At 32.5% G+C, this 26,443-nt stretch overlaps 2 protein-coding genes and 2 long non-coding RNA genes across 5 annotated transcripts; 2 read left to right on the top strand and 2 right to left on the bottom strand.

Moving 5' to 3' along the window:
- Positions 1 to 734: 734 nt before the first annotated feature.
- LOC110803971 (uncharacterized) lies at positions 735 to 2,263 on the bottom strand. 2 transcript variants are annotated; one of them, XR_002537612.2, is made up of 3 exons: positions 1,911 to 2,263; positions 1,291 to 1,395; positions 735 to 1,193 (listed from the first exon to the last, which is right to left on the bottom strand). It is a non-coding gene; the product is annotated as an uncharacterized lncRNA (long non-coding RNA). The 2 variants fall into 2 exon arrangements; XR_002537613.2 differs by having other exon boundaries at positions 1,291 to 1,489; positions 1,911 to 1,938.
- A 217-nt stretch (positions 2,264 to 2,480) lies between these two features.
- LOC110802795 (protein FAR1-RELATED SEQUENCE 5-like) lies at positions 2,481 to 5,190 on the top strand. The gene is made up of 5 exons (XM_056832685.1): positions 2,481 to 4,094; positions 4,181 to 4,282; positions 4,367 to 4,435; positions 5,017 to 5,095; positions 5,183 to 5,190. The coding sequence occupies exons 1-5, from the start codon at positions 2,481 to 2,483 to the stop codon at positions 5,188 to 5,190; spliced, it is 1,872 nt and encodes a 623-aa protein (XP_056688663.1).
- A 9,306-nt stretch (positions 5,191 to 14,496) lies between these two features.
- Positions 14,497 to 15,930, bottom strand: LOC110802794 (putative FBD-associated F-box protein At5g38570). Its single transcript, XM_022008243.2, has one exon. It carries the CDS (start codon positions 15,928 to 15,930, stop codon positions 14,497 to 14,499), a length of 1,434 nt encoding a protein of 477 aa, XP_021863935.2.
- A 5,700-nt stretch (positions 15,931 to 21,630) lies between these two features.
- Positions 21,631 to 24,093, top strand: LOC110802780 (uncharacterized). Its single transcript, XR_002537320.2, has 2 exons — positions 21,631 to 21,919; positions 23,704 to 24,093. It is a non-coding gene; the product is annotated as an uncharacterized lncRNA (long non-coding RNA).
- Positions 24,094 to 26,443: the final 2,350 nt, after the last annotated feature.

Genomic DNA, 26,443 nt, shown 5'->3' with positions numbered 1-26,443 from the left:
CCATGAAAAAGAAAAAGCTAGAGACCCGTTAAATTAAATAACAGATCTCTAGCTTCTTCTATTTTATATTCTGCAAAAAAATTGTGGGCCCTCTAATAAATAAGAGACCCGTTAAATTAAGTAACGGGTCCCTTGCTTTTCTAATTTTATTTTTCCCACCTTATTTCACTCATTACAGATCCGTTATCTTTAATATTGGATCTCTTGTATTAAAGAGACCCGTTATCTCAACCAAAGGGTTTTTTCTTAAGGGTCTCTTTGACCATTTTTGTAGTAGTGACTCATAGGTAGGGGTGTTCATTACCGGGTACCCGGCTAAACGGGTACCCGGAAATGCGGGTACCCGAACTTCCGGGTAGTAAATTTTTCGGCCCATGACCCGACCCGGAATAACCGGGTACCCGATAAACAGGTACCCGGTTATTCCGGGTCGGGTCATGGGTACCCGATTTTATTATTAAAAAAAATTCTGTGCTTTTTGTAAACAATCATGTAGCATAAATGCATAATTTGAGATGTTATTGTTTCACCATGCCGTATATAAAAACTAAAATTCAGATTACTTAACAACTAAATAGTAAAATCCAAAATAATTAAAAATTAAAATTCATAGCAACAATTCATATAAATGCAGTCAGCAATCAGCACTACAAATCTACAGCAAATGAGCAAAGAGCCAAAGATGATCCACCCTGTAGGCTTGTACATTTAGTTGCATCTGCATTAAGCAGACTAGCAAGCACTCAGGCAGCACTGCAGCAGTAGTTACAGACTTACAGCAGGCAGCATTGCAGCAATGCAACATTACAGATTTACAGCCAGCAGGCCCAGCAGCATTACAAACACAGTAGATTGACCAGCATCAAGCAGAAGTACTGCAGTAGGCAGTAGGCCAGTAGCACACACAGCAGGCAGCAGTAGGCAGTAACATATACTAAGATAGTGTGCAACTGTGCACACAGCCACACATGCACAAGCAGACAAGCAAGCACAACACTTAACAAAAACTAAAGTTCACAGAAGTTTACTACACTACACTGCACACAGGCAGAAATCCCAAAAGTTTACAAAGTCATTAATCAACAAAACTCATTCAAGTATGTCGTCCATTGTGAAATTTGTGATATCCGAAGCTTCTTCAATCGTTTCGTCAATTATAATAGTTGGTTGTTCCGAAACCAATTCTTGCATACCTAGAAATCAAAATAAGAATAAATTTTTAGTAATATACACATAAATCAATTATTAAATCTGAAAAATATAGGAAACAAACAAGGTTGAAAGAGTAACCTTCTTCCATTTTCTCCAACTCTAGCAAACTCTCCTCAATAGTAATACAAGTATGAGAGGTACGCATCCAATCTTGCCCACAAATAAGAGCTTCCACCATCCAAGCTGGAAGATTTCATCAGCCAAGGCAAATTAGTAATACTAACTGATTTCCATGGTTAGGCAGGCAAATTAGTAATACTAACTGATTTCCATGGTTCTGCAGGCAAATTAGAAATTTTGAAATTACTGATTTCCATGGTTTTGCAGGCAATACTAACTTCTAAACTTACAAAATTCTAATACTACTAATCTACACTAAATTCGTATGAAATATGAATAACTAAATTTCTAATACTACTAATCTAAATCAAAATTCGTATGAAATATGAATAACTAAATTCGTATAAATCTAACTTACAAATTCCTATGAAATATGAATAACTAAATAACTAAATTCGTAAAATCTAACTTACAAATTCCTATGAAATATGAATAACTAAATTCGTATAAATCAAATAACTTGAAGTGAAAAATAAATTCGTATAAATTAAATTCGTAGAAATTATAGAAATGAAATTCGTAGAATCATAGAAATTAAATTCGTACATAACATCATAATATTCTGAAGTGAAAAATACCTTGGAGTGAAGCCTTGCGAGTTGCGAGAGTGAGGAGAGGAGGACTGAGGGTGAGAGCCGTGAGCCGTGACCGGAGATCCGTGAGAGAGGGAGGAGGACTGATGAAGAGTTGAGTGCGGCGGAGCCGCTGAGGAGGGTGGGAAAGTTGAGGGTTGAGGAAGAAGACAGAGTAACAGAGGAAGAAGGGGAAGTTGAAGCGAAGGAAACAAAACCCTAATTTCCTTGTTTTGGGGCTTTTGAGTTTTGTCTCATCTCTCAATGACTCAATGAGTCAATGCTCATGTGCTGTACGTAATTTTCCAAAAAAAATGGGAATTTTAATTTTTTTTTTTTTTTAAACGGGTATATCCGGGTACCCGTTTAACGAATATAGAGGCCCATGCCCCGACCCGGTACCCGGGATTTTTACCGGGTCGGGTACCCGGCCCATTTATTTCTAAAAAATCTGCAAATTACCCGCTTTAAATGTAGCGGGTCGGCGGGTCGGGTAATGCGGGTCGGGTATTTTTGAACACCCCTACTCATAGGGACCATAAAAATTATTTACGAAGTAAGCGCCAAAGAGATTTAATGTATGGGGAAGCAGGCAGCTTGTTAAAGTATTTTCACTTGCAAACTGTAGAGAACCCTTCATTCCAATATTCCATTCAATTGGATTGTGAAGAACAAATAACTAACATATTCTGGGCTGATGCTAAGATGCTTATTGATTATGCTTTATTTGGTGATGTTGTTGCATTTGACACTACATTTGGTACTAATAAAGAACATAGACCACTTGGCGTATTTGTTGGGTTTAACCATTTTAGGGAGACAATGGTTTTTGGCGCGGCTCTTTTATATGATGAAACAATAGAATCTTTTAAATGGTTGTTTGAAACGTTTCTAGCAACACACTGTAATAAGGAGCCAAAAACTATTTTCACTGACCAAGATATTGCTATGGGTAAGGCTATTGTAGAGGTGATGCCAAATGTGTGGCATGGACTATGTACTTGGCACATAACAGAAAATGCAACCAAGCACTTGCTATGTGATGGGTTAGAAGTTCTTCGAGAATTCAAAGCTTGTATGTATGAGTATAAAGAAGAGGCAAAGTTTGAAGAGGCATTCAGTGCATTGCGTGGAAAAGTCACAAAAGGTACATGGTTAGATAGTATTTATGCAGTAAAAGAAAAATGGGCAGAGTGTTATATGACAAATGTGTTTTCTTTGGGGATGCGTAGCACTCAGTTAAGTGAAAGTTTCAATAAAGATTTAAAAGATTATCTAAAATGCACTATGGATATAATGCGATTTTTTAAACAATTTGAGAGAGTCTTGGGGCTAAAGCGCCAAAATGAGACAAACAATGAGTTTGATTCTAAGGAGAAATTGCCAAGAATTAAGATGAGAAGAACACCTTTACTTAGGCAGGTTGGGCAAATATATACTTCTAATATATTCGAAGCATTTCAAGACGAGTATGAGTGGTCAACAGCAGCTATTATTAAGCCGCCTGTTGAAGGTCAACTTACAAATGAGTACAGAGTCGTAATTTCAAACCCTGAGAATGATAACTCTATTGATAAAGAGTACCAAGTGTTTGGTGATCCTTTGATCGAAACAGTTTCATGTAGTTGCAAGATGTTTGAAAGATTGAGGTTATTATGTGCTCATGCTTTGAAGGTTCTTGATACCATGAACATTAAATTGATTCCTATGAAATATATTTTGAAGCGTTGGACTAGAGAAGCAAAAGCTGAAACTGTGCAAGATACCTCAGGGAGAACTATTCTTGAGGACCCTCGGTTGGATGCTACTCGTAGATACAAAGCTTTATGTCAAAAATTTGTGAAAGTAGCTTCTAGTGCATCTAATTTTGTAGAATCGTCGTCACTGCTAGAGAAAGGGTTGAATAATTTGAGTGTTGAGGTTGACAAGTTGTTGTTGAACCTTATAAGAGAAAGGGATGAAGGTCCCTTATCGTCTGAGGGGACTGCAAGTGAACAGCAAGGAGCAACACAACCATATGTTCCTAACAATGTTACTTTGAAGCCAAAAGAGGGGAAGAAAGGGGGAAAGCGAAGGAAAAGTTGGACAGAAAATTTTCATGATAAATATAGTCAAGGATCAGCAGATCAGAGAAAAAGTAGAAAGAAGAAGATGCCAAATCACTCGAACACAGAAAATATACAGCCACAGGTATATAAATAGTGTCATAATCACATGATTTAATTTTAAATTCCAACTATAACTTGGTGTTTTTTTCCTTAAATGATGTTACTTAGCAAGGAGAAGATCAAAGGGTTGTACCACAACATATTTTAGCACTTGGGAATAACTATCAAAATCTGCAAGTCCCTAACAATAATTTTACACAACTACTCTTGGTAAGATCGAATTAGAAACCTAAATAGAACAATGTATCATAATATATTTTAATTGTTTACTTTAAATATTGGACTTTGTTTCAGGGCGAGTATAATAGAAGTCAAGATCGGTCTTATTTTGATTCGTGGACAGGAATTTCATTTCCAAGTCAGGTATAATTTTTGGCAATTTATTTGTGTTAAAGATGAACCGTGTCAAATCACCTTTTCAGGTAGATATGATGTTATATCTTAAACAGGTGAAGATTAACTTAGTGACCTAATTTGATTGAATTTATAATGATATGTAAGTCTAAACTTGATTGAAGGTATATGCATTGATCTGTCACATGCCTAAACATGATAACTGTATCAGACATAATCACAACATTCGATTAGAAACTTATCTTTTCCTTTCTGTAGATAATCAGCTGCAAGCCTGGAACAAACCATTGAAAACAATTATATATGTGCAAGGCAAGGATTAACCATTTCATACTAATACATATCAATAGCATCAGTTATATGAGCTCTATCAATACATGTGCAGGCCTGGTGGATGTTATTTGTAATTTGTGGCTGTATTATAGGTGGTGGCTGTAATTTATAATGATATGTAAGACTTATATATGATCTGATCATGTGTCCCTGTAAAGTTCCATAGCAGGTCTTAACATTGGAATATACCATGATTGTTAGTTTTCAAAGTGGGAAGCATATTTAAATTATTTGCAAATTTCAATTGCTTCTTGTAGGATGTGAATGTGCAACATTTTACTCAAGAGCTTCACTCCAGGACAAATTTAAGTGATATGTCAAATGTAAATTGGCAAGGTATGATGTTTATTAACTAGATTATTTGGGTGTGTGGGTGTGACCTTGGTATGACATGAAGATATGTTGTTTTCTATGTGTATGCAGGTATGTGATGCTATACATCTCATTAGATGGGATTGAGTTAGCTGTGGCAAGGAGTTTTTGTTGGCAGATGCTCAAGAAACAATTGTTTGCCAAGTTAATTTAGCCCCTAGATGATTACGAATTATGTTTGGGAGTTTTATAAATATTGACATACATACATATCCAAAAGTCTCAGTTTCTTTTATGATTAAACATATGCTCATGATATACCAAGTCTTAGCAGTCATAGCAGCAGCAGAAACAAAACCAAACCCAGAAAAAATAAAGGCCTCACCGAAGCGTAATCAGGGTGATTAGCAGTCATAGCAGCAGCAGTTTCAGCGGCTAATTAATCAAGCTGACTAGTAGTAACACCCTTATAAACACCAGCATAAACCTTCTGGGAGACAACAACAGGATCACAGGACCATAACTCAATTTCTTCAACCTTACAGTAATCTTATCATAATGAACAATCTCCTGTCGCCCATCTCTTCACTACATACAATTTTTTTCTGTAGCCTATGCAGGATTTGAACCTACGTCTTTGTGCGTTGTCACACAATGCTCTCCCATATTGAGCTAATAGGCTAGATTAAGAAATCGATGGTTGCAACTCTTGCAAGCCAAAGTGTTTGAAGCAAACTCAGACAAGTAATTTAGCCAAAATTGAACCAATAAAATATTCAGTGGAGTATTTTATACTTTAGAAACTCAAAATTGAAGGCGAAAGAAATCAACCAATTAATCTCAATCAATAAACTAAGTGCCCGTCAATAGATCATTCAAAACACCAACAAAAACAAAAGCTCAAAACAGAGAGAAGATATACCTTCAATCAAGTTCAAAACACCAACAAACACATTCAATCAAGTTCAAAACACCAACATATACCTTCAATCAAGTTCCAAACACCAACAAAAAAAAAGCCCTTAATACACCATAATTTTTCAGAACAACTTAATTGGGAAAAAGTTTGATGAAATTAAATACTTCGTAACCTTCAATCAAGTTCAAAACACCAAACAAAAACAAAAACCCTCAATCAATTACATAAATAATCAAGGTAATACACCATAATTTTTCGAAAAATAGAACAACTTAATTGGGAAAAAGATTTGATGAAATTAAATACTTTGTAACCTGGGATTTAGGTAGACACCTCTCTGAACGCTGAAGGTCGACTACCGGAATAGGATTGTACGAAATTGGTTACCGACGAGTTGACCCGACAAGGACAAACACTGTGAAAGAGTATTGGAGTTTTCTGGAATTAATATGGAGACTTGTATTTGAGAATTAGGCGTGATTCTTGAGAGAGGAACGATAATGATTTACACGCACAAGATTATGTAAATTTGTTTTTTATTTTTTTTATTTTTTTTGAGTTAGTGGGATAAATCTCAACCGCTAATTATAATAAAGGGCCAAGATCTTCTCAACTCTATTTTGTAGAGTTTTTCTTCAACTCTAGAGGATCCGGACCCTTGTTTTTCATGTGATAAAAGAGCAATTTACTCATGTGTTGTCTTGTGAAACAATATTTATGTTATTCACTTAAATGTGAGATAACATTTCCGGCTTAGTTCCGGATGTTTTATAAAATTATTCTTGTCTGAATTTGATCTACAATAATATTCTAATAATGTTAAGAATATTATTGTGGAACTAAAACCAACAATTTAAAACATGTTACATCGATAGAATTAGTATTAAAGTATGAACACTTGTACGGGATTGAAAGTTGCATAGTTGTAGACGTAGTATATAATATAGTCAATGATGGCTTAACCTTTAGCAAATATTTTGTTTCAATTGACCATCCAAAAGCAAACATACGTATGATAATGTAACATTCAGAATGGTTTCTGTTTTTTTTTTCTCTTTTAAACGTGTATAGTTAAAAATTACATGAAATCATCTACAAAAAGCTACTGAAACACAAGGATCGGGTTTCAGATTGTATCACTTACATAGTTACTGTAGCTCTCCGTCCTCTCTTCTTTAATGTATATAAACCTTTTAGATGCTAATACCAAGTACATAGTATATCTCCTTATAAAATGTTACAGAGTACAGAGCATATCTTATCCATCCTAACAAAAATTTTAATTCTTTTTATAAGAACAAAATATTAATATAAGAGATTTGTAGTAGTCCATAATATTTTAAGTTCAATAGAAAATCTAATCTATTTTTTTTAATCAATAACTTTTTTCAATTTACCTTACATGAATGGCTATTGGTACATTTAATTATAATACTTCGTATGTTTTACCTGTTCATTCGAAGGGAATTATAATTGTTGCTCACTATACTTAGCATGGATTTCAACTTTTGATTTTTAGCATTCATACGTTGTGGCTCAGCTTGAAGCACTACTAACTGACGTCATATATAAAAATAAAATAATTAATAACGATTATGAATGGGTAATAAATTTCTTGCATGATAATTAATGTTAATTATCTAATTTTTTGTTTTCTTATCTTCTGCATCCGATGTAGCACCATCATTTACCGTAGATTGATCGATTCCCGTATTAGTGGTTAGAAGATGTAGACCTGTCTGTATTTTGAACAAAGAAATTATGAATATGAAAATAAATTAATACGGAGTAATTCCATAGATTACAAAAAAAAAATTAAATAATAAGCTTGACGATTATATTGTGGATCATTTTTACGGCTAGAAATATACTTCGTATAAAATATAGTAGTTCATTCCTAATTGAATTCATGGTTAATAGTTAATTCATGATATGTTCCAACCTTTTCCTACTTTATGCAATTTAAGTTTATGCAATTAAAGTTATAATATGATATATAGGACCCATATAAACCAGTAAACCACATGATATTATAGCTTAATATATTAATCAATAAAGATCTAAATAAAAAACTACGTCGTATATATTCAAATTTGAAATCAATAAATACAAAACCGAATGTGAAAACCTAAAATAATTAACAATAAGAAGAGTAGTAAAACCCCGGAAAAAAACAAATCAAAACACAATATTACTCTGTATGTTCTATGTTAGTTTATTTTATATTCCAAAAAAAAACTATATGCTACATGGGTAACAATGAAGATAATAACCTGGTTAGATGTTGATGAAACGGACCAGATTGTTTTTGTAGGATGATCAAACGGGTTGGTTTGTTTACTCGAAAATCATGGAAAATACATCTTTATGTATAGTGCTGCTACTAATCAACCCCATAAATATTATTGCCCACAATACTTGAAATTTTCGAAAGATTCTGATAATGATCAACGAGGTTCGGGTATGTATCGTGACTTGATGACTATAGTGATATGCAATTTTAAAGATTATCACACACAAAAAAAGATAAAAATCTACTACCTCCATTTCAAAATGATTTTTACAGTTACTATTTGCACGAACTCCAATGCAATATCTATATATTATACTAAAAGAGAGGAAATCAATGTGGAGTTGACAAATGTCGCTCTCTGATTTGCCTCTCTTTTAGTTATAATAGTTTATTTTTTTTAATTATAAAAATATGGAAGATATTATTGTCTTTGGTTTATTTTTGTTAAAAAAGATATTGTAATATATAAACATATGGTATATAAATCATAGACCTTTTTTACTCTTTAAACTGAAATCTTATTAAAGAAGATAAAGAGCTAGAGAATTAACTATAGGAGGTATATAAGGAAAAATATATTATAGATACATTTTCATCATTTATAACTAACTGCATTCATTGTAATAATAATTTCTTACTATGGAAAATGCCATAAAAGTTCATCAATATTTTAACTAACAATCTTTTACTAAAAATTTTACAACATTGCTAAAATATGCATTTTGAGATATATAATTTCTGAGTTCTATAAAAAAATATGCATTATTGAGATATATAATTTCTGAGTTCTATAAAAAAAAAATGCATTATTGAGATGTATAATCTCTGAGTTCTATAAAAAAAATATACATTTTGCATCAGATGCTATCTAAAATTTGTTGATATATGTCTAAGTATTTAGGTTTTCTTTATAATGTTGCACATATTTGAAAATATCGATTTATGCATATTATATTGGATGTTACGGAGTATTGTCTAACCCAAATATTTCAAGAAATCGGGTGTAGTATTGAATGTCGGTTCTCTTTTTTCTTTTTCACTCCTCTATTTTAGCTTCCAACTCCCATATTCTCCATTTCCACTCTAATATAGGATTATGAACTGAAAACTGAACTTAAACACTTGCGCCAGCGACATAGTGAGAAAATTCAAGCTTGAACTTCGTCGTAGTCGCATAATATAAGAGTACTTAACTTTGTAGTTTTATTAGGAAAACTTTATAATTTTTAATTTTCTTAGGGAAACTTTATAATTTTTTAGGAGAGAAAATATTAAGAATAAGGGAAACTTTTACGATAAAAATAGAAACATTTTTAGTAAAAAAAAGGTCGGGTAACTTCTTACATTATGTCTAACAAGGGTCACCACGTACTCAATAATATTATTGTAAATCGGGGCACGCGGAATTTTTTTATTGCGGGATTCATTTTAGACATATATCAACAAATTTCAAATAAAGCGTTTGATGCAAAATGCATAAATTTATTTTTTTAATAGATTTCAGAGATTTATATATCTAGATCGATAAGTTAAAGTTCGTTGCTAGGCTTTCATATTAGTTATCTTATTCGTTATTTTTCTTTTTCGAGGGTAAATATTTTTATGTCGAATAATAATTTTTCCAATAAATCAAAAGTGATCTTAATAATTTTTTTTACTTAGGATAAAGATACAAGGAAGAAACAAAAAGAAAAAGAAAACATAAAATCAATCGTTCTTTATATAGTACATCCAAGAGATTTATTGAGTCCAAATGATCTTAATATAATCTTGCAATAAACTAAAATATGTCATTCCCTAATCCCTATATATTGTTATTCTATATCCAAAGTATATTATAGTCTTACCAACTAATATAGTATAGTCTTACAAACTAATATAGCCTTATTTAGAATTTTAGACCCTATTAAAATTATTAGTCTAAATTTTAAAAAGTACATCGCGCGCACAGGTCTTACACTTCCTCGGTTCTATAAAGTGTAAATTTTGAGCATAATTGGTAGTTTAAATATTAGTAAAAACATTAGCTCGTGGGATCTTATTTTTTACAATTTTTCAAATATCATTTTTTTATAATTTTTACTAATACGTAATTGAGTGTATTAATACTCAAAGTAGTACATTGAAAAATGCACGTAATGGAAAAGTGAGAACTTTATGGAATGAGGAAGTACTAGACAAAAGTATTTTAAAAAAAAAAAATATTTCTTTTAACAAACAATTTCTTAAAAATAATAAAAATCATTTCTTTAAAATTATTTTATAGAGAAGTGATAGTGTAACTCGGAAAAAAATAGATGACGAAGGTGGAGAGAAAAGAAGATTAAACCGAGAGATTCTAACGGATATTTAACGTCATTGGTACACTGAGAATTTTTAAAATCTCAGTGGTTTATGGTGAATTAATTGAAAATACGAGAGTATTTGGTGAATATTTTAAAACCTAAAGGGTATATGGTGAAAAAATCGTCGTTTAAAAGAATATTGGGATTGGAAAAAATAAGTTTTTAGTGAGTAGTGATCAATATTTACTAAAATAAATAAAGAAAATGTTTATTTTGGCTTTAGGATGACGAGAAAATTGAATCTTTTGAGTCTTAAGGTCAAAATTAAATAAAGAGCATGTCCTAATTTTTTGTAAGTGTCCATTTTTATTATGTTTGTTGAAAAATATTGACTCCTCTTCGTGGCTTATTGAGAAGAGCGGGGAACCCATCAAAATATGGGACAAAAAGCACTACTAACGCCAAAAAACGTAATAAAAGTCATATGCTTAAAAATAAGGAAAATTTTCACTTTTACCACCTAAAAAAATTGATAAATTATACTTTACCACATAAGAAACTAGATATTGTATTTTACCACCTAAAAATAAAATAAAAATTATTTTTTACCACCTCTTAATCGGAAAGATGGACAAAAACGTTAAGCGGGCTCGATATTTATGATTTCCTTCTCTTCTTCCATGATTTTCATGTATATAATAATATAAGCTACTATTTTTCCTGGCTTCCCATTGATTCACAGAATTTGGCAGTATTTCTCAAATTGATAGAGGCATGATTCATTTCTTAATTTGCAAACGAGAATCAATTTGATTTTAGGTATGATATGCGTCAAAAAGAAGTCTCACATGCATAACGTTTTCGTCCATCCTGCAGTTAAGAGGTGGTAAAAAATAATTTTTTTTAGTTGGTAAAAAACAATTTGTCATTTTTAGGTGGAAAAAGTTAATTTTCCATAAAAATAAACAAGAAATTAGGGCTTACCATCACCAACAAAAATGTAGATGGCACCCGCTAGACAAAGATAAAAAAAATTAGGGGTTTTAGGGTAAGTGGATTGAGGCGATGGGTTATTTTGAAAGTCCGTATTTAATTTGGAGGCCATTAATCGTACTCCCTCCGTCCTAAATTAGTTTTAACGGTTGTTAAATATTATTCTATTAGAACAATAGATGTAAAATGAGATAGTGGGTATTATTTTTATTGAAAAGTAGATGTGATAGAAGATAATGAAGCATTTTTTTTAATTAAATGTGAGAGAGTATTCGACCCAAATTAACTTTTTGGCAGTGGAAAGAAAGGTGTATTAAAAAATTGTGCGGTCATTCATAAAATAAAAGTGTAAAAAACTAATGTGGAACAAATGAAAGTAAGAAGTGTAAAAACTAATGTGGGATAGAGAGAGTATTTATTTATATTAAGATATCCACTATTACTCACTAAATTAAATGTAATTTAAATCGTGTAAAATTATTGTTAAAACTTATAAACCGTGCATCGCACGGGTGCTATACTAGTTTAACTACTAATATATCCCATTTTGTATGTGAAAAAATTATAAAAATTTGATATTATGAAAATACATCTTACGGTAATTTTTTTTATACTTTAGACACATTTTCCAAAGCGTAAAGAACTTTCTGAAAAGGATGTAGTATCTTTTATGATGTATTTTAATCCTTTTAAAATTTTACTGGAAAATAAAATAAAATTCTATCTTTGATGAATTTTAATTCTTTTAACTTTTTTATCTACTTTTAAATAAATCTGAAAATATTAGTTATTTATATTTGATGACGTGGATATCCTACGTGGCGCTCCGAAATCGATCTCTTTGGAAAAAAAAACCCTTTATTAGATTGTACTAGATTTTAGCTGTGCGATGCACGGATTCTATTATATTGTTAAGTTAAAATAAAACTGTTATATATATAACTTCTATATTTTATATATTAGATTAGATAAGTGTTTGATGTTGGATTGAACTTCATTTTAGATTTATTTTTTTAATTGTTAGAGTGGTTGATTTTTGATGGAGTTGTATATACGTAGTATTCGTAATTAATTATCTACATGTCACATAATTATTTATCTACGTGGCACTCGACATTTTTAATTCATAAATAATTTTGAAATTTTATTTTTTATTCGTCAAAAATCATTAGATTTCCTACGTGACGCCCTAATATTGGATAATGGCTTGATTTTAGATTGAATTTTATTTTAGATTGGTATTTGATTTTGGATTGAATTTAATTTTAGATTCTGTTTGATTTTCGATTGAATTTTATTTTAGATTTTCAATTATTAGAGTCACTACAAGAAATTGTACTATTAACGACGGGAAATCCCGTCGTGAAAGGCCAATAATCGTTGATTAACGACGGGATTTCCTGTCGCGAACCCGTCATAAAAGGGGGCCGTCGTTAATAGAAATTCCCGTCGTAAATCCGTCGTAAACCCGTCGTAAAAGATATTTGCGACGGTTATTCCCGTCATTGTTTGGTTGTTAGCCCCGTCGCAAAAGGCTTTTGCAACGGGATTTTTGACCCGTCGTAATTAGGTTGTCGTTAAAGGTACAAATTCTTGTAGTGAGTGTTTGATTTTGGATGGAGTTCTATATATTAGTAATTAATTAATTAGAATAACTACGTGGCACCTAATTAATTGTCTACGTGGTACTCGATTTTTTTAATTCAAAAATAAATTATAAATCTTATTTTTTTTATTGGCCGAAACCATTAGTAATCCTACGTGGCACTATAATAGTTCAGCAAATATGGCTCCTCTATATATATTAGATTATTTTATTTATATTGTTATCCGTTAGTATTGCATACGAATTATACCTTTTGTTTCTTTTTTTTTTCTTTTTTGATAAAAGAATTATACCTTTTCTTTCTAATAATGTACTCGGTCATTTTTTTTTTGGCCATAGTACAATTGTACAAATGTACAATATAAAGACATAATATAATTAACCATATAATAAATAATTAATAATATTAATCGAACCTTAACAAACATATGACGACATCTAGCTTTTAATTAACTGTTGATAGAATTCCCTTCAAACATTAAAATTGAACTACTCCGTAGTTGAAAGCCCGTGCGATGTGCGGATTTTGTTAAATCGTTAAATTAAAATAAAACTCTTATTACAACCGTTATATTTTATGTATTAGATTATGTTTGATTTTGAATTGAATTTTATTATTTATTTGTTTATTTTAATTATTAGAGTGTTTGATTTTGGATGGAGTTGTATATATTAGTAATTAGTTAATTAAAATATCTACGTGTCACCTAATTATTTATTTACGTGGCACTCGACCTTTTTTAATTTATATATAATTTAGAAATCTTATTGGTCGAAACCATTCGATTTTAATTTTGGATTAAATTTTATTTTAGTGTTTGATTTTGGATTACATTTTATTTTAGATTTATTTTTAATTATTAGAGTATTTGATTTTGGATAGAATTGTATATATTATTAATTAATTAATTAATTAAAAGATCTACTTGGCATCCACTTATTTATCTACGTGGCACTTAATTTTTTTAATTCAAAAATAAATTAGAAATCTTTTTTTTTTCATTGGTTGAAACCCATAGTAATCCTAGGTGGCGCTCTAATATTTCAGCAAATATGCCTCCTTTATATATATCAGAAATCATCTAGAGAATTTTATGTCAAATTATTTTCAATAAACAGCAAACAAAATAAGTGTAATAATGTATCAAAACATCGAAAACAATAGCATGAACAATATATATCAGAAACACATGCATGAAAGATCCAGTACACAAACACCATAGAAACAATCCAAATTCTAACCATATATACTAAAATTGCTTAACGACTGCAGTGCACATGATTTGACCAAGCCATGGAAGAGACCTCCATAACGTTTATCATACTTCACTACAACTTCATTTGTTGGAAACCGAGGATGCAATCATCAGGTCCTGTAATAACTCTGCTCCCACTTCCCCTAACAAATACTTGTTCAAACCTTCCATGATATTGAATTACACTTGTTGTTGTCAATTTGCTTGCAATCTCGTACAATTCCTTGCAGAATAGCCTTTCAAAGTCGCCACATTCAGAAATACCTGGGCAAGTAGATTTGACAATAACCAGTTCAAAAACATGACAACTGCTTAGCAAGAATTCCACCATGTTCACCAAATACATGTAAAGTCCATTCTCAAAGTTTAATATCTCTATCTTTATCCTCTCCACACTGTTGTTTAGGATGCACCCATAAATTGGATACTCGACTTTCGGCCATAACGACCGTACTAAATAATTAATATTAATTCCTGAGAAAAGAACATCATCATTAAACTTGAGGTCGAGAGTTAGGTCCTTCAACACGATACACTTTTCGAGGAAACCCATCATCTCATTCAACAAGTTTAAGTTTGTGGAAGGAGAAATCTTCAGATTCAAATGCGTGAGGTTCGGGAGTGTTCTCAGTCTCAAAGGCTGGTCAATCAATCCCGCAATATCAAGTGTTAGATGTCGAACATTATAAATCCCGTTTATAGGAAATTGCCACTCGGTTGAAATCCTTGCTTCGTCAATCTTAACTGGGTTGGTTTCAAACTGAACCCTAAATGGACGACGAGTATCAACACACAAGTATTTCAAATTAGGGGCGAAAATCCTAACAACCTCAATCCCACAATAAGCCTGTATCAACATATTTAGCCGCTTTAACTTAGGACCGATAATCATATATTTACATTTACCATTACCATTACCATAACCTTCGGTAGTCATCAATTTAACATCAAACGACAATTCCTCGAGAGAAGGACAACAAGAGATTAGATTTTCTAAGGTTGTAAAATCATGATGATGAAGATCCACTGTAAGCTTCTTCAGATGAGGAAGATCAAATGCAAACTTGCTGCAAGGGTAAGGCCAATAAAGGGGAAGGTTGAATGAACGGATAAACGGCGAGGTGAATCGTTGGAGGACTTCGCCAACCTTATTGTAAAACCCTTGATCGTTTCGTTGAAAACAGTCGTTAAAGTCGAGGTCTATGATTTGAGTCCAGATTCCGCGCCACCGCTTCGACAAACACTCGGTGGCGGCGGCGGAACAGACTGGAAGGAGATTAAGAATCTCGAGGAGGATATCATCAGGCAATGAACTTAATCGATCCACTGGTTCGTCGTCTTTGATGCGATTGTGGTATATTTTCGTCCTCTTATACCTTAATCGATCCACTGATCCGTCTTCACTTTTCATCCTCTTCAGGCTCAATCGACCATTGCGATTATCATATATTTTCATCCTCTTAAACAAACCATCCAAATTTTCCTCTTTGTCACCGTAACTAATCATTCTCTTGGATTTGGTTTTAGGATTGTGATACATTGGACTATTGGAGGAGTTTCGGAATTTGAGAAGTTAACCTGTTTATATTTATATTGATTTGGAAGATTGTTCCAATCCCGATTAGGATGTGTAAACTAGCGCTTTTACAGTTTTACTTAAGTTAGGAGACTTTTCACTTATCAATTTACTAAAACTTGCCTCCTTTTCTAACTTTTTTTCAAAGAAATATATCATTTTTTGTCGTACTTTTTAGGAGCTACATTTCCCCTTTTGGTAACTTTAACATTAAAATGTAAGGTCTTTGCTCAACCATTGTCTACTAGTATTCTATGCAAGTAATGCGTGCAAATATTTTTTAGAATTTGATTTGATATATACGCAAGTATGTTCTAACGTTTTATAATTTATTTAACAATTTTATAAGTGTATTATCGATATCTTATGTGGACGCCTAATTGCTAAGTTATTAAACTAAATTTTGATCATAATGAATTAAAATAATACTTCAATGACTTTCTTCTCTAATTTGTTAATTAGGGTATGATTAAGAGTAAGACTAAGTTTAATTTTGTAATAAACAAAATGTAAGATTGAAGGGATGCATTCCAACTTTTTTAACTGCCTTAATAATTTCTTTCATGTTTGTTATAGGAATTAAATTAAATTGTTGATGACTTTTGGTTGTCACGTGCATTGAAATTTTATTTTTACAATATTGTTGATTTTTGTTGTTGACTACAATATTTGCGATATGATTATGTAGAAAAGACTATAAGAGTATATATACTCTTATAGTCTTTTCTACATAATCATATCTTACCATTCTTATGGAAAATAAATGCCATGATTATTTCTTAATTTTATAGAAAGTCAAAGAACTCCATATATTAGACCATTAAATTTTACATGTATGGGGATTAGCCTATAATGCTGGCACCAAAAACTTTCCTGATTTGTTATTGATTTTCAGTTAAATCAATAAATAATTAGATTTTTAAATCAATAAATAATTAGCTTTTCAATTGAATTTAATTGTGAAAATTTAGAGGGCAATTTAGTATTATCCTAAGGGGACACCAAAAGTGGTGTTACCGAAGTACCCCTCCCCTCTTCACTTATATAATAGAGATTTCATATTTTAAAAAGAGATACACTTTCCTTAAACGGTTGTATATATTGTTATTCATGTTTAAGTGATTTAGGAAGTGCCTTTTGCATGTATAATTTACGGATATTTCATGAGATACCCCCGAGGTTTAAGTTTATTCACCAGGTACCCTCATTGTTTCAGTAATCCACCAGGTACCCCTTAGGTTTCATTTTCTCGCATGACTTGACCCTGTCGTTAAGTAGCCGTTAGAAACTTTTTTTCACCAGGTACCCCTGAGGTTTATTAGATTTTCACCAGGTACCCTTATGTTTTATGGTAATTTCACCAGATACCCCTGCTCACCAACGGCTACTTTTTTTTAAAAAACTAGTCGTTGGTGAGCCTTCTCTATTTAAAGGGGAAGCAGCAGCAACTCTTCACTACAACTTTCTGTTCTTCCCATTAACCAACTCATATTTTTCCTATTTCCCAACTCACTTTCAAATGAGCTCATATTCTCATTCTCAATCTTCCTCTACAACGTATGAATTCATACGTTGTAGTTCCAAACAAAACATGCAACATATATGGGAAAAAATTTGCAATAAGAAGTTCCGAAACAATGAAAAATCCTAAAAGACTATATTACAAGTGTGACTTATGTGACAACTTCAAGTGGTGCAAGGGAAGCATTGAGCAACCACTGCCAATGAGAAACAACAAAGGTGGCACAAAGGAAGGAGAAATTGAAGAAAATAGAAGCTTGAATGAAGAATTTCACCAAATGAAGAAGAAACTCAAGCAACAAAAGAAATTAATGCATCGAACTATCAAAATTGGCATTCTAATGTTTTTGATTCTAGTATTTGTAATGAGAAAGTGAATGATGACATTTAATCAATAATATGACATTTCATTTCCGAATTAAGTAGCTTTACAAAAGTGTGCCCCCGACACGCAAAAACTTTAAGTGTAGCTTTACAAAAACTTTCTCCCATTGGCAAAAGATATACATGATTAGTTTAGCAAAAAGTTATGCATAAATCACAAAATCAAGTACGCTTCCTTTTGGTTCCCTTACTTGATGCATTACGTTGTTGCTGTGAACTGGAAGCACCTTGATCTCCCCCTTGCTGTGAACCAGCTGCACCAGAACCAGCTGCAGTAGCAGAAGCAGAACCAGAAGCACCATCAGCAGCAACAGCAGCAACAACAGCAACAGAAGCCTTCTTTTGCTTTGTAGTGGCTCCATCTCTACATGTCCTTGCATTGTGTCCCACCTCCTTGCACTTACCACACCTCACAGTGTTGTTTCTCTTTCCCCTTTTTGGATCATGTTTACCTCTTTTTCTCAGTTTAGGGGGTCTACCTGATGCTCTCTTCATGGGTGGTGGAAGGATAATAGGAAGGTCAAAAGAAGGCCATTGGGTTGGGTCAGGCATGGGGTGTATGTGCTCTGAGTAAGTTAACTTGTATGCTTGCCCTTTGAAGTAGTGAGACACAAAATCAGTAGCCTCAAGTCTTTGGTGGTAAATAACCCTAAGGCCATGTCTGCAAGGTATGCCAGATATTTGCCATACTCCACAACCACAAGGTGAGCAGGGGTATCTGGTGAAATTACCATAAAACATAAGGGTACCTGGTGAAAATCTAAGAAACCTCAGGGGTACCTGGTGAAATAAATTACGAGGGTACCTGGTGAAAAAAAGTTTCTAACGGCCACTTAACGGCAGGGTTAAGTCATGCGAGAAAATGAAACCTGAGGGGTACCTGGTGGATTACTGAAACAACGAGGGTACCTGGTGAATAAACTTAAACCTCGGGGGTATCTCATGAAAGATTCGTATTATTTAATTTTGGAGTGATGCATGATTAGTTTCTAGTTACTCCTATAATTGTATATGTACTCAGTTTTGCTAATTATATGCTTTGTTTGTTATTTGGTAATGACCTATTCCTTAATGACCCTTTGAGTCTGTGACGACACATCTTTTTACTTGTGATTTTGGTGAGCAGCTACACAAGGTTATTAAAGAGAAGGTTAATTAAATACAGGCCGGTCAAATCATGAGTCAACATTCGGGATTGAGAAGTTGAGAGTTTTTATTTTCTGCATTTGGTTTAGAACTCCTTTTAATTACAATTGGTTTTAAAATAATGCTTGAATTATTTTTACTGAGTTTTACGAATATTGGATTTTATTTAGGGTTAGTTTGTGGTTCCAAGTTGTAAGGATGTTCAGAATTAATAAATTGATTTTTGAAAGTTACTTAGTAAGTTCCGCTGCGTAATTCTTGTATAAGCCTTAACTGTTATCATGGTGGAAGTAATATTCTAGTATTTCTATGTGGTTTTAAGTAAAAAAAATATTTTAAAAAGAAGGAGATTTTTAGGGTGTTACATCAATCTTGTGAACGGGACATCTCCTCATGCCTCCCCCGACTAATCAAGGAAGTAAGGTAGGTCAAGATAGATAGTGACTCTAAAGAATTCATGTGAGAAAACCCATTTTATTTAGGTAGTTCACCGTTTGTTGAGTGTTTTCTTGTAGGTACGAGGATGATTATGAGAAACAGGGAAGCACGACCCTACAACCCCAACATGGTCCGTGCAAGGTTTTTGGTAGAATAGAGGAATTGAGAAAAGGATTGACAAACGGCATGTGCGAAAGTACGTTGTACGATCCGTCTGAAAGTTGCACCCTTTGTGTGAAAGGTTGAGACATCGTCTGCCCTAAGGGGGTGTTAATAGCTGGCACGACTCTTGCCATACATGTTTGCACGTACCCTTGACCGAATATGAGAAAGTAGTTTTCTCTCTCCCCTTTCACATCTATTTCTTTTACTTCAAAACTCAAAAAACTAATCCGCTCTCTCCTCAAACCCACAACCCACTTTGTTTTTAACCATTTCTTACAATATAAACTCTCTTTCCTCACGATTTTCTCATATATTCATCAAACATCTTTCACTCTACGCCATTCTTTAACACAGATATTGATTTACCATTTAATTTATACTTCATCTATTCTTATTTACATGAGACAATTATTTAATCACGTTTGCCAATGTACGATTTCAAACAAATTAATATCTTCAATTATGGATAAGAAAAAACTATAAAAAGTAGATATATAAAAAATATTTATTGAGATGTGTTGGTATTCAGCCTAGCAGTGCCAGCAGCATTGATCACAACATCAGCAAACAACCAAGGTTGCAGCATTGATCACACAACACTGCCAGCATTGCTATACTCTCTATCTCTTCTAGAAGGTTCCCAACTGATTTCCCTTAATTCAAGGGAGTTAGTTATAACTGATTTCTGATGTAATGATTAGCTACTCTACTCTAGCCTAGCTGATGTGTACGAATGCTCTTTTATGATTGGTCCTAACACATCACTAATGTAGCTCATCTCAGTGTATTTATATTGCTCAACTTGTATTTCTCATTTCATTCAATCAATAAGAAAAGAAACTCTCTCTATTTCTCTCTCTAGTTAGTTTTATTTTCAATAGAAGTTCATCCTAATAGGTGAACTCTGACAAGATGAATATATCAAAACCCCACACGACTATATTTTTTTTCTTAAGTATAAATAGGAAGTCAAATTGGCTTGTGTGAATAATGTCCAAAATCCAACTGTGTGATGTAAATAAGAATGGAGGGAGTATATTCTTTCAACCTTCAAATTCTAACCTCTATTTGAATCATTATATTCCCACTAAAATCATAAACTTTTGATAAAATTAGAACTTCAAAGAACGGCTAAACAACCACTACATAACCGCACGAGTTAGTTATAATCCGATTACTCCACTTTTCTAGTTAGTTGAATAAACATTTATGGGAAGAAATTGATCAGTAGTGAGAAAGGCTCATTTTGTTCAAAATACTTCTCAGGCAATGACTCTTTTTTCTTTCTAGGTAATGACCCCATGTCGATGACTTGACGTCCCTTCTCTTTGAAAATTGAAAGTGACGCTGAAATTGTGCACGAAAATTCAACATGGGCCTTGCTCAGCAAATAAAAATCAACGCACCCATTCACACTCAATTATACAGAACTAGATAAGATCCCGTGCGCACGGATTTTGATATTTTTTTTCACAAAATGTTTATCTAAATATCTCCTTACCTACTGCATAGTTATAACATTTTTAACATACAAAATATTGAGTGAAATATTTTCCTTTATTAATATAGCGATTTGACTAAAATATTACCAATTTAAAATAATTATTATTACGTCGTATCTATTATTGTCATAATTTATAAACTAAAATTTGTTTCCATAAAGGAGAAGTTTATAAAAATAGGTAGAGAATAAAAATAAAATAAAACAGATACACTTTTTTAGGAAAAGTGGTTTTTGGCGGTAAAAAATCGCACCAGGAATTGACACGTGTCATTCCTGATGTCTCCTTTAGTATATAGTAATAGATAGGTAGAGAATAAAAATAAAATAAAACAAAACAGATACACTTTTTTTTTTTGGGAAATTGGTTTTTGGCGGGAAAAAATCGCACCAGGAATTGACACGTATCATTCATGATGTATCCTTTAGTATATAGTAATAGATACTACGTAGTAGGTAGTTCCGAGAACCTTCATTTTACACTCGGATGTACTTTTTATTTTTGTTCTTTCTAGGCTTTCCTTGCAAGGAGAGGAAAATAGGAAAAAGTAGGGACTATTCTTCTCAACTGCTTACAAATACATGTTCCCATCTTAGTATTCTCGTCCAACACAAAATAAAACATACGTTTAAAGAGACTTATGATGGCCTCTACAAAGGTACTTAACATTATTTGCATCCTTGGTTTTGCAATTGCTCTTCTATTATTTTCCAATGAGGCATCAGCTCGACACCTAGTTGCGTCTAACTCAACCCAAAACACATGTGAGTTTCTTAACATTTCTTAAATTTATGCTCTTTAATTAATCCTTCGTTCATACAATTTACTTCGTGCAGTTGGAATTGTCTAGTAATTTACATCGTATAATAGGCAGATTAACCAGATTGATATAAAAATTACGTACTAACATCTTTTTGCTCTAGTTATATACTACAACATTACTCATATTCTAGGGTTTTATTTTCTTGGCCGTTTTATGCTGGAATAGTCTATTTTTTTAAAAAAATATTAAACTAATTTTAATTTCTTTTCATTTAAATCAGTTATTGAAAATGTAACAGATAACTCTTAATAAATACTCCCCCCGTCCCATTATTATTGCCCATATTCCTTTTTGAGTGTCCATTGAGATTGTTTCATAACTTAAATAGTAAAATTTTCCACTTGTTCTTTTTCTATCTCTCTCCTCCTTTATCAACTCATTCGCAATTTTTACATCAAATTCTTAATAAATTATATTTTAGCTATGAGTCAAACAAAAAGGGACGAAAAGCGTTAAAGTATGGATTAAATGTAACATACATTCGTAGCGTGTACTCCCACCCGCTCGGTCCTGCCAATTTAAGGACCCTAGGCAAAATTGGAGAAAAAGACCCTTAAAAAGTCCATTTTTTTTTCCAATCAACATAATGCTACATAATAACAAATAAACTTAGTTTTGCAAATTATTGCTCCATAAAATGACAATTCCACCTTTTGCCTCTCATTAAAATTGGAAAATTGGATAGAACATCCCAAAAGCAAATTGGGCAACTGATTCTCAATCCGTTTCAAAATATACGAATTGATAAATGGGTTTTTGCAATTTTGATGAAAATTGAAGATTTTGACTGAAAAGGGGGATCAATGGTCGATCAGTGGCTGCCGGTTAGCAAATTCTTTAATTTTTGTTGAAAAGTTTGAGAATTTGAGTGAAAAGGGGGATCATTGGTCAATTACAACCCAATGAAGCTTGAGTGAAAAAGGTGATCAATGGAACCATTGAAAAGTTTTGCAATGATCTTTGTTTGCGTTTTTGTGGTTGTCGATCTATGGCATAAGGGAAGAAAGAGAGGGAGAGAAAAAAGAAAAAGAAATGGGTGGGTTAGTGGGTTAATGGGTGGATTGATTAAGGAGTTAATTAAGGGGTTAATTATAGATTAGTGAGTTAATTAGATGTGAAGTGGTTTATTATAGGGTCGATGGCGTCATTAAAAGTATCCGATGTATTAAGTATCGAAATAGGGGTAGTTAAGGTATTAATTATTGAAATAGGGGTATTTTATGAATTATTGAAACTTGATGGACTTTTGGTGAATTATGGCCAAACTCGGGGGTATTTCATGAAAAATCCGATATTTAAATTATTTGGTAGATATAGAATAAGGTTGAATAATAAAGAATATGATATGAGACCACCAAATAATGAAAAATTGATTGGAGAGCTCTTTTGAAAAGTCGATCACCAATGTTAGGTATTTTTTGAAAGAGGTTCTTGAAAGTATCTTGTAGAAAGATAGTGGTAGAGAGAGAGAGAGTGTAGAACTATTCGAAGTGCTCTCACCAATGTACATACTCAAAGAGTTAGTCTATTTCTTGAGGTTCTTTTGATAGAAAGCTTTTATTAAAAGAATGTAACGAGGTGGATGAGTAAAACGATTAAAAGTTGACAAAAAAAGAGTTACCCCTACCATTAATGCTCTACTCTTTTTATAAATAATCATTAGTTACCGTGAGACGAGTTGCTAAAAACAGTATAAAAGATAAATATGCGTGCATTGTTTTGCAGGGAAGAAGTCTTTGTCAACCAGTTTAGCTTCGGATCACCCTCCGCAACAACCAACTCCTACTCCTGCGGTAGTTGTAACCGGAAAGAGAACTAAAATTAAGTGTTGTAAGAAAAAGTGTAAGTAAATTTACGATGACTCCACAAGGTCACAGTGTAACACAATATGATCATTTACATCACTTCCTTTTGTAACTCATTCAAGTATTGAACGTATATATATTTGTAAAAGAAATGGCTTTTTAAAAGTCTAAAACAATTAGGAGGTTTTCTGTTTCGGAGTTTATGTAAGAAATGTACTCTTCCAAGTTCTATGTACACATAATGTTGTAATATAACTATAAGTAAGGTCAATTACTCGTTTGAAACTTTGGATGAAGAGGAGTTGTTTTAGCTTGCTTTTTTCTTTCCCCTTTTTATTGGTTTCCAATCTTCCAGTCCTTACTACATACGGAGGAAGTATTTTTGGATATCTGATATGTGCTTGTAAATGTATATTATAGCAAAAGACAAAATAGGAAAAAGGATAAAAAATAAAATAAAATTGAATGGTACTTTTTTACATAAAAATGGTACTTTTTTACTTTTTTTAACATGAATGGTACTTCCTTTTTTGTCTTTTAGCTATTTGTCTTTTAGCTGATATATGTATTGCCACACATATTTGATATCCGAAAAAACGACCCCCTACATATGCGTTATCAAAACGAAGTAGTTATCGAGAATAGTTTCAGATGCTGTAAAAAATAACAGTTTTGAAACATGTGAAATAGTGAAAGTGACACTGAAATTGTGCACCAAAATCAACAATAGCCAACAGGGCTTTCGGGTTCCATTCCTTAGCAAAACTAGTTATTGGTCCGTGTGCTAGCGCACACGGTTCCCCAAGATATAAAAATCTGTTATGAAAATAGGTATACGTAAAAAACCGGCGCAGAAAAATTATGGCGAATGCAAACATTTTGTGAATGATCTGACTTGGACTTGGGGATAAATACGCATACAAATGATATTTAGGCCTTGTTATCATCAATGAGAAAACTCAAATTGTATTTCAAATAAAAGATAAGTGTTTACATCTTTGCACCTAAGTGACACAAACAAGTGAAACACTATTTGTTAGTTTTATTTTATTTATTTTTGGTATTAAATTGTAAAACTATTTCGATGTTTGCTACATAGATAACGTCTACTTTTTATCTAGAGGAACTTTGTCAATTTTTTTTTCCTCTTACATATAGTTTGATGTTATAAGATGCATGCAGTATCGTAATTTCCTCGTAATTTCCTTTTCTATTTATCTTCGCAAGCATATAAGACTACTTAGGAAAGTTGGAAGAGTGCCCCCGATGTTTCACCCCTTGTTCTTGTGGACAAGGGTTCTCTTTAATGAAAATCGCTACAAGTTTTTTTGGTCAAAAAGAAGCTATAGGGCGTGTTTGACAGTAGCTTTTGAGGTAGCGGGTAGTGTTTTGACCTAGTCAAGATGCTACTTATAAAATTTGTAAGTGTTTGGTAATGTAGCGGTTTAGGTAGCGGTTAGCGGTGGAGGTATTATTGGGTAACTTTTGTCAATTGTCATAATTATTAGCCTTTTAATGTAGCGGGTAGTGTTTGACAAACTTAGAGTAAAGTTTTTAACAATATTCTAGCTTTTATTTTATTTTACAATATTAAACGCTATTTTTACCGAACACTCACATTAGTTACCCACTATTTTCACAGCTAATCGTAAGCCGCCACTATATATTTACCGCTATCCGCTACTCTAACAACTATCCGCTACTCAACCGCTAGTCGCTACCCGCTACCGCAAATGTTGCCTATAAAGATACAATGCCGAAATAAATTACAGGTTTTGCCACGTTTGTCTTCTTGTTCACAACTTTTATAGTTTAATTGATTCATGGTTTTCTTAATTGATGTATTTAATATTCAGTTTGAATTTTAAACCCCTCAAATAATTTACCAACTAGTTTATGCCGGTGCTATTGCACGGGTACGTATATAAAGTATAAAAACATATAAATCTCTTAACAACGATGTTAGCTTTTTTTTAAATTTTTTTGAGTAAACGACGATGTTAACTTTGTGTAATTCAATTTTAATGTTTAAAATATATAGTGTTTTCTTATTTTTATCCTGTTGAGTATTATGGATTATTCTTTTTTCCAAATAAGTCTCCCAATTAATTGTGCATTTGTGCGTGAAGATGTTGTTGATTTAAGTTTTTTTTGCTTTTTGATTTTTTAATCGCCTAAATTTCCTTAAATAACAATGCATGATAGATGGAGATTAAAGTTTTGGAGCTCTCATATTTACCACCACTCTGCTTTAATAATATAGATTACTCCGTAAACTAGTTCACATGCACATTTATTGCAATCCTGTTCTGATAAATAAAAAGGTTAAACATATAGAAAATTAACAAGAAAATTTGACATACATAAAAGAATTGATATCTTGCTGACGAGAGGTGCGTGTCATTCGTACGTACAACTGTATTCAAAGTGTTGCTATCAGGCTAGACTCGGCAATTTGCAGCCATTTCTGAGCTTATGTTCATATCAATTATTTCGTTTTTGAATGACTTATTATTCAACGAATTTACACTATTATTTCGTTTTTGAATGACTTATTATTCAACGAATTTACACTACTATTTCTTGTTCACTAATTAATTCCATATAAACACCACATTCTGCCTTGCTTTTTTTAATTTATATATCTGAGAAAATTAAAC

The sequence above is a fragment of the Spinacia oleracea genome, chromosome 6, assembly GCF_020520425.1.
Source record: "Spinacia oleracea cultivar Varoflay chromosome 6, BTI_SOV_V1, whole genome shotgun sequence".
Lineage (NCBI taxonomy): Eukaryota > Viridiplantae > Streptophyta > Magnoliopsida > Caryophyllales > Amaranthaceae > Spinacia > Spinacia oleracea.
This window is presented reverse-complemented; position numbering and strand designations above follow the sequence as displayed.

What these genes read in the sequence shown, in the direction of transcription:
- LOC110802795 (XM_056832685.1), top strand. Translation starts at nt 2,481, where the DNA reads ATGTATGGGGAAGCAGGCAGCTTGTTAAAGTATTTTCACTTGCAAACT. An exon ending in CAGAAAATATACAGCCACAG is followed by an intron (nt 4,095 to 4,180) that starts GTATATAAATAG and finishes GATGTTACTTAG; the next exon opens with CAAGGAGAAGATCAAAGGGT. An exon ending in ATTTTACACAACTACTCTTG is followed by an intron (nt 4,283 to 4,366) that starts GTAAGATCGAAT and finishes ACTTTGTTTCAG; the next exon opens with GGCGAGTATAATAGAAGTCA.
- LOC110802794 (XM_022008243.2), bottom strand. Translation starts at nt 15,930, where the DNA reads ATGATTAGTTACGGTGACAAAGAGGAAAATTTGGATGGTTTGTTTAAG.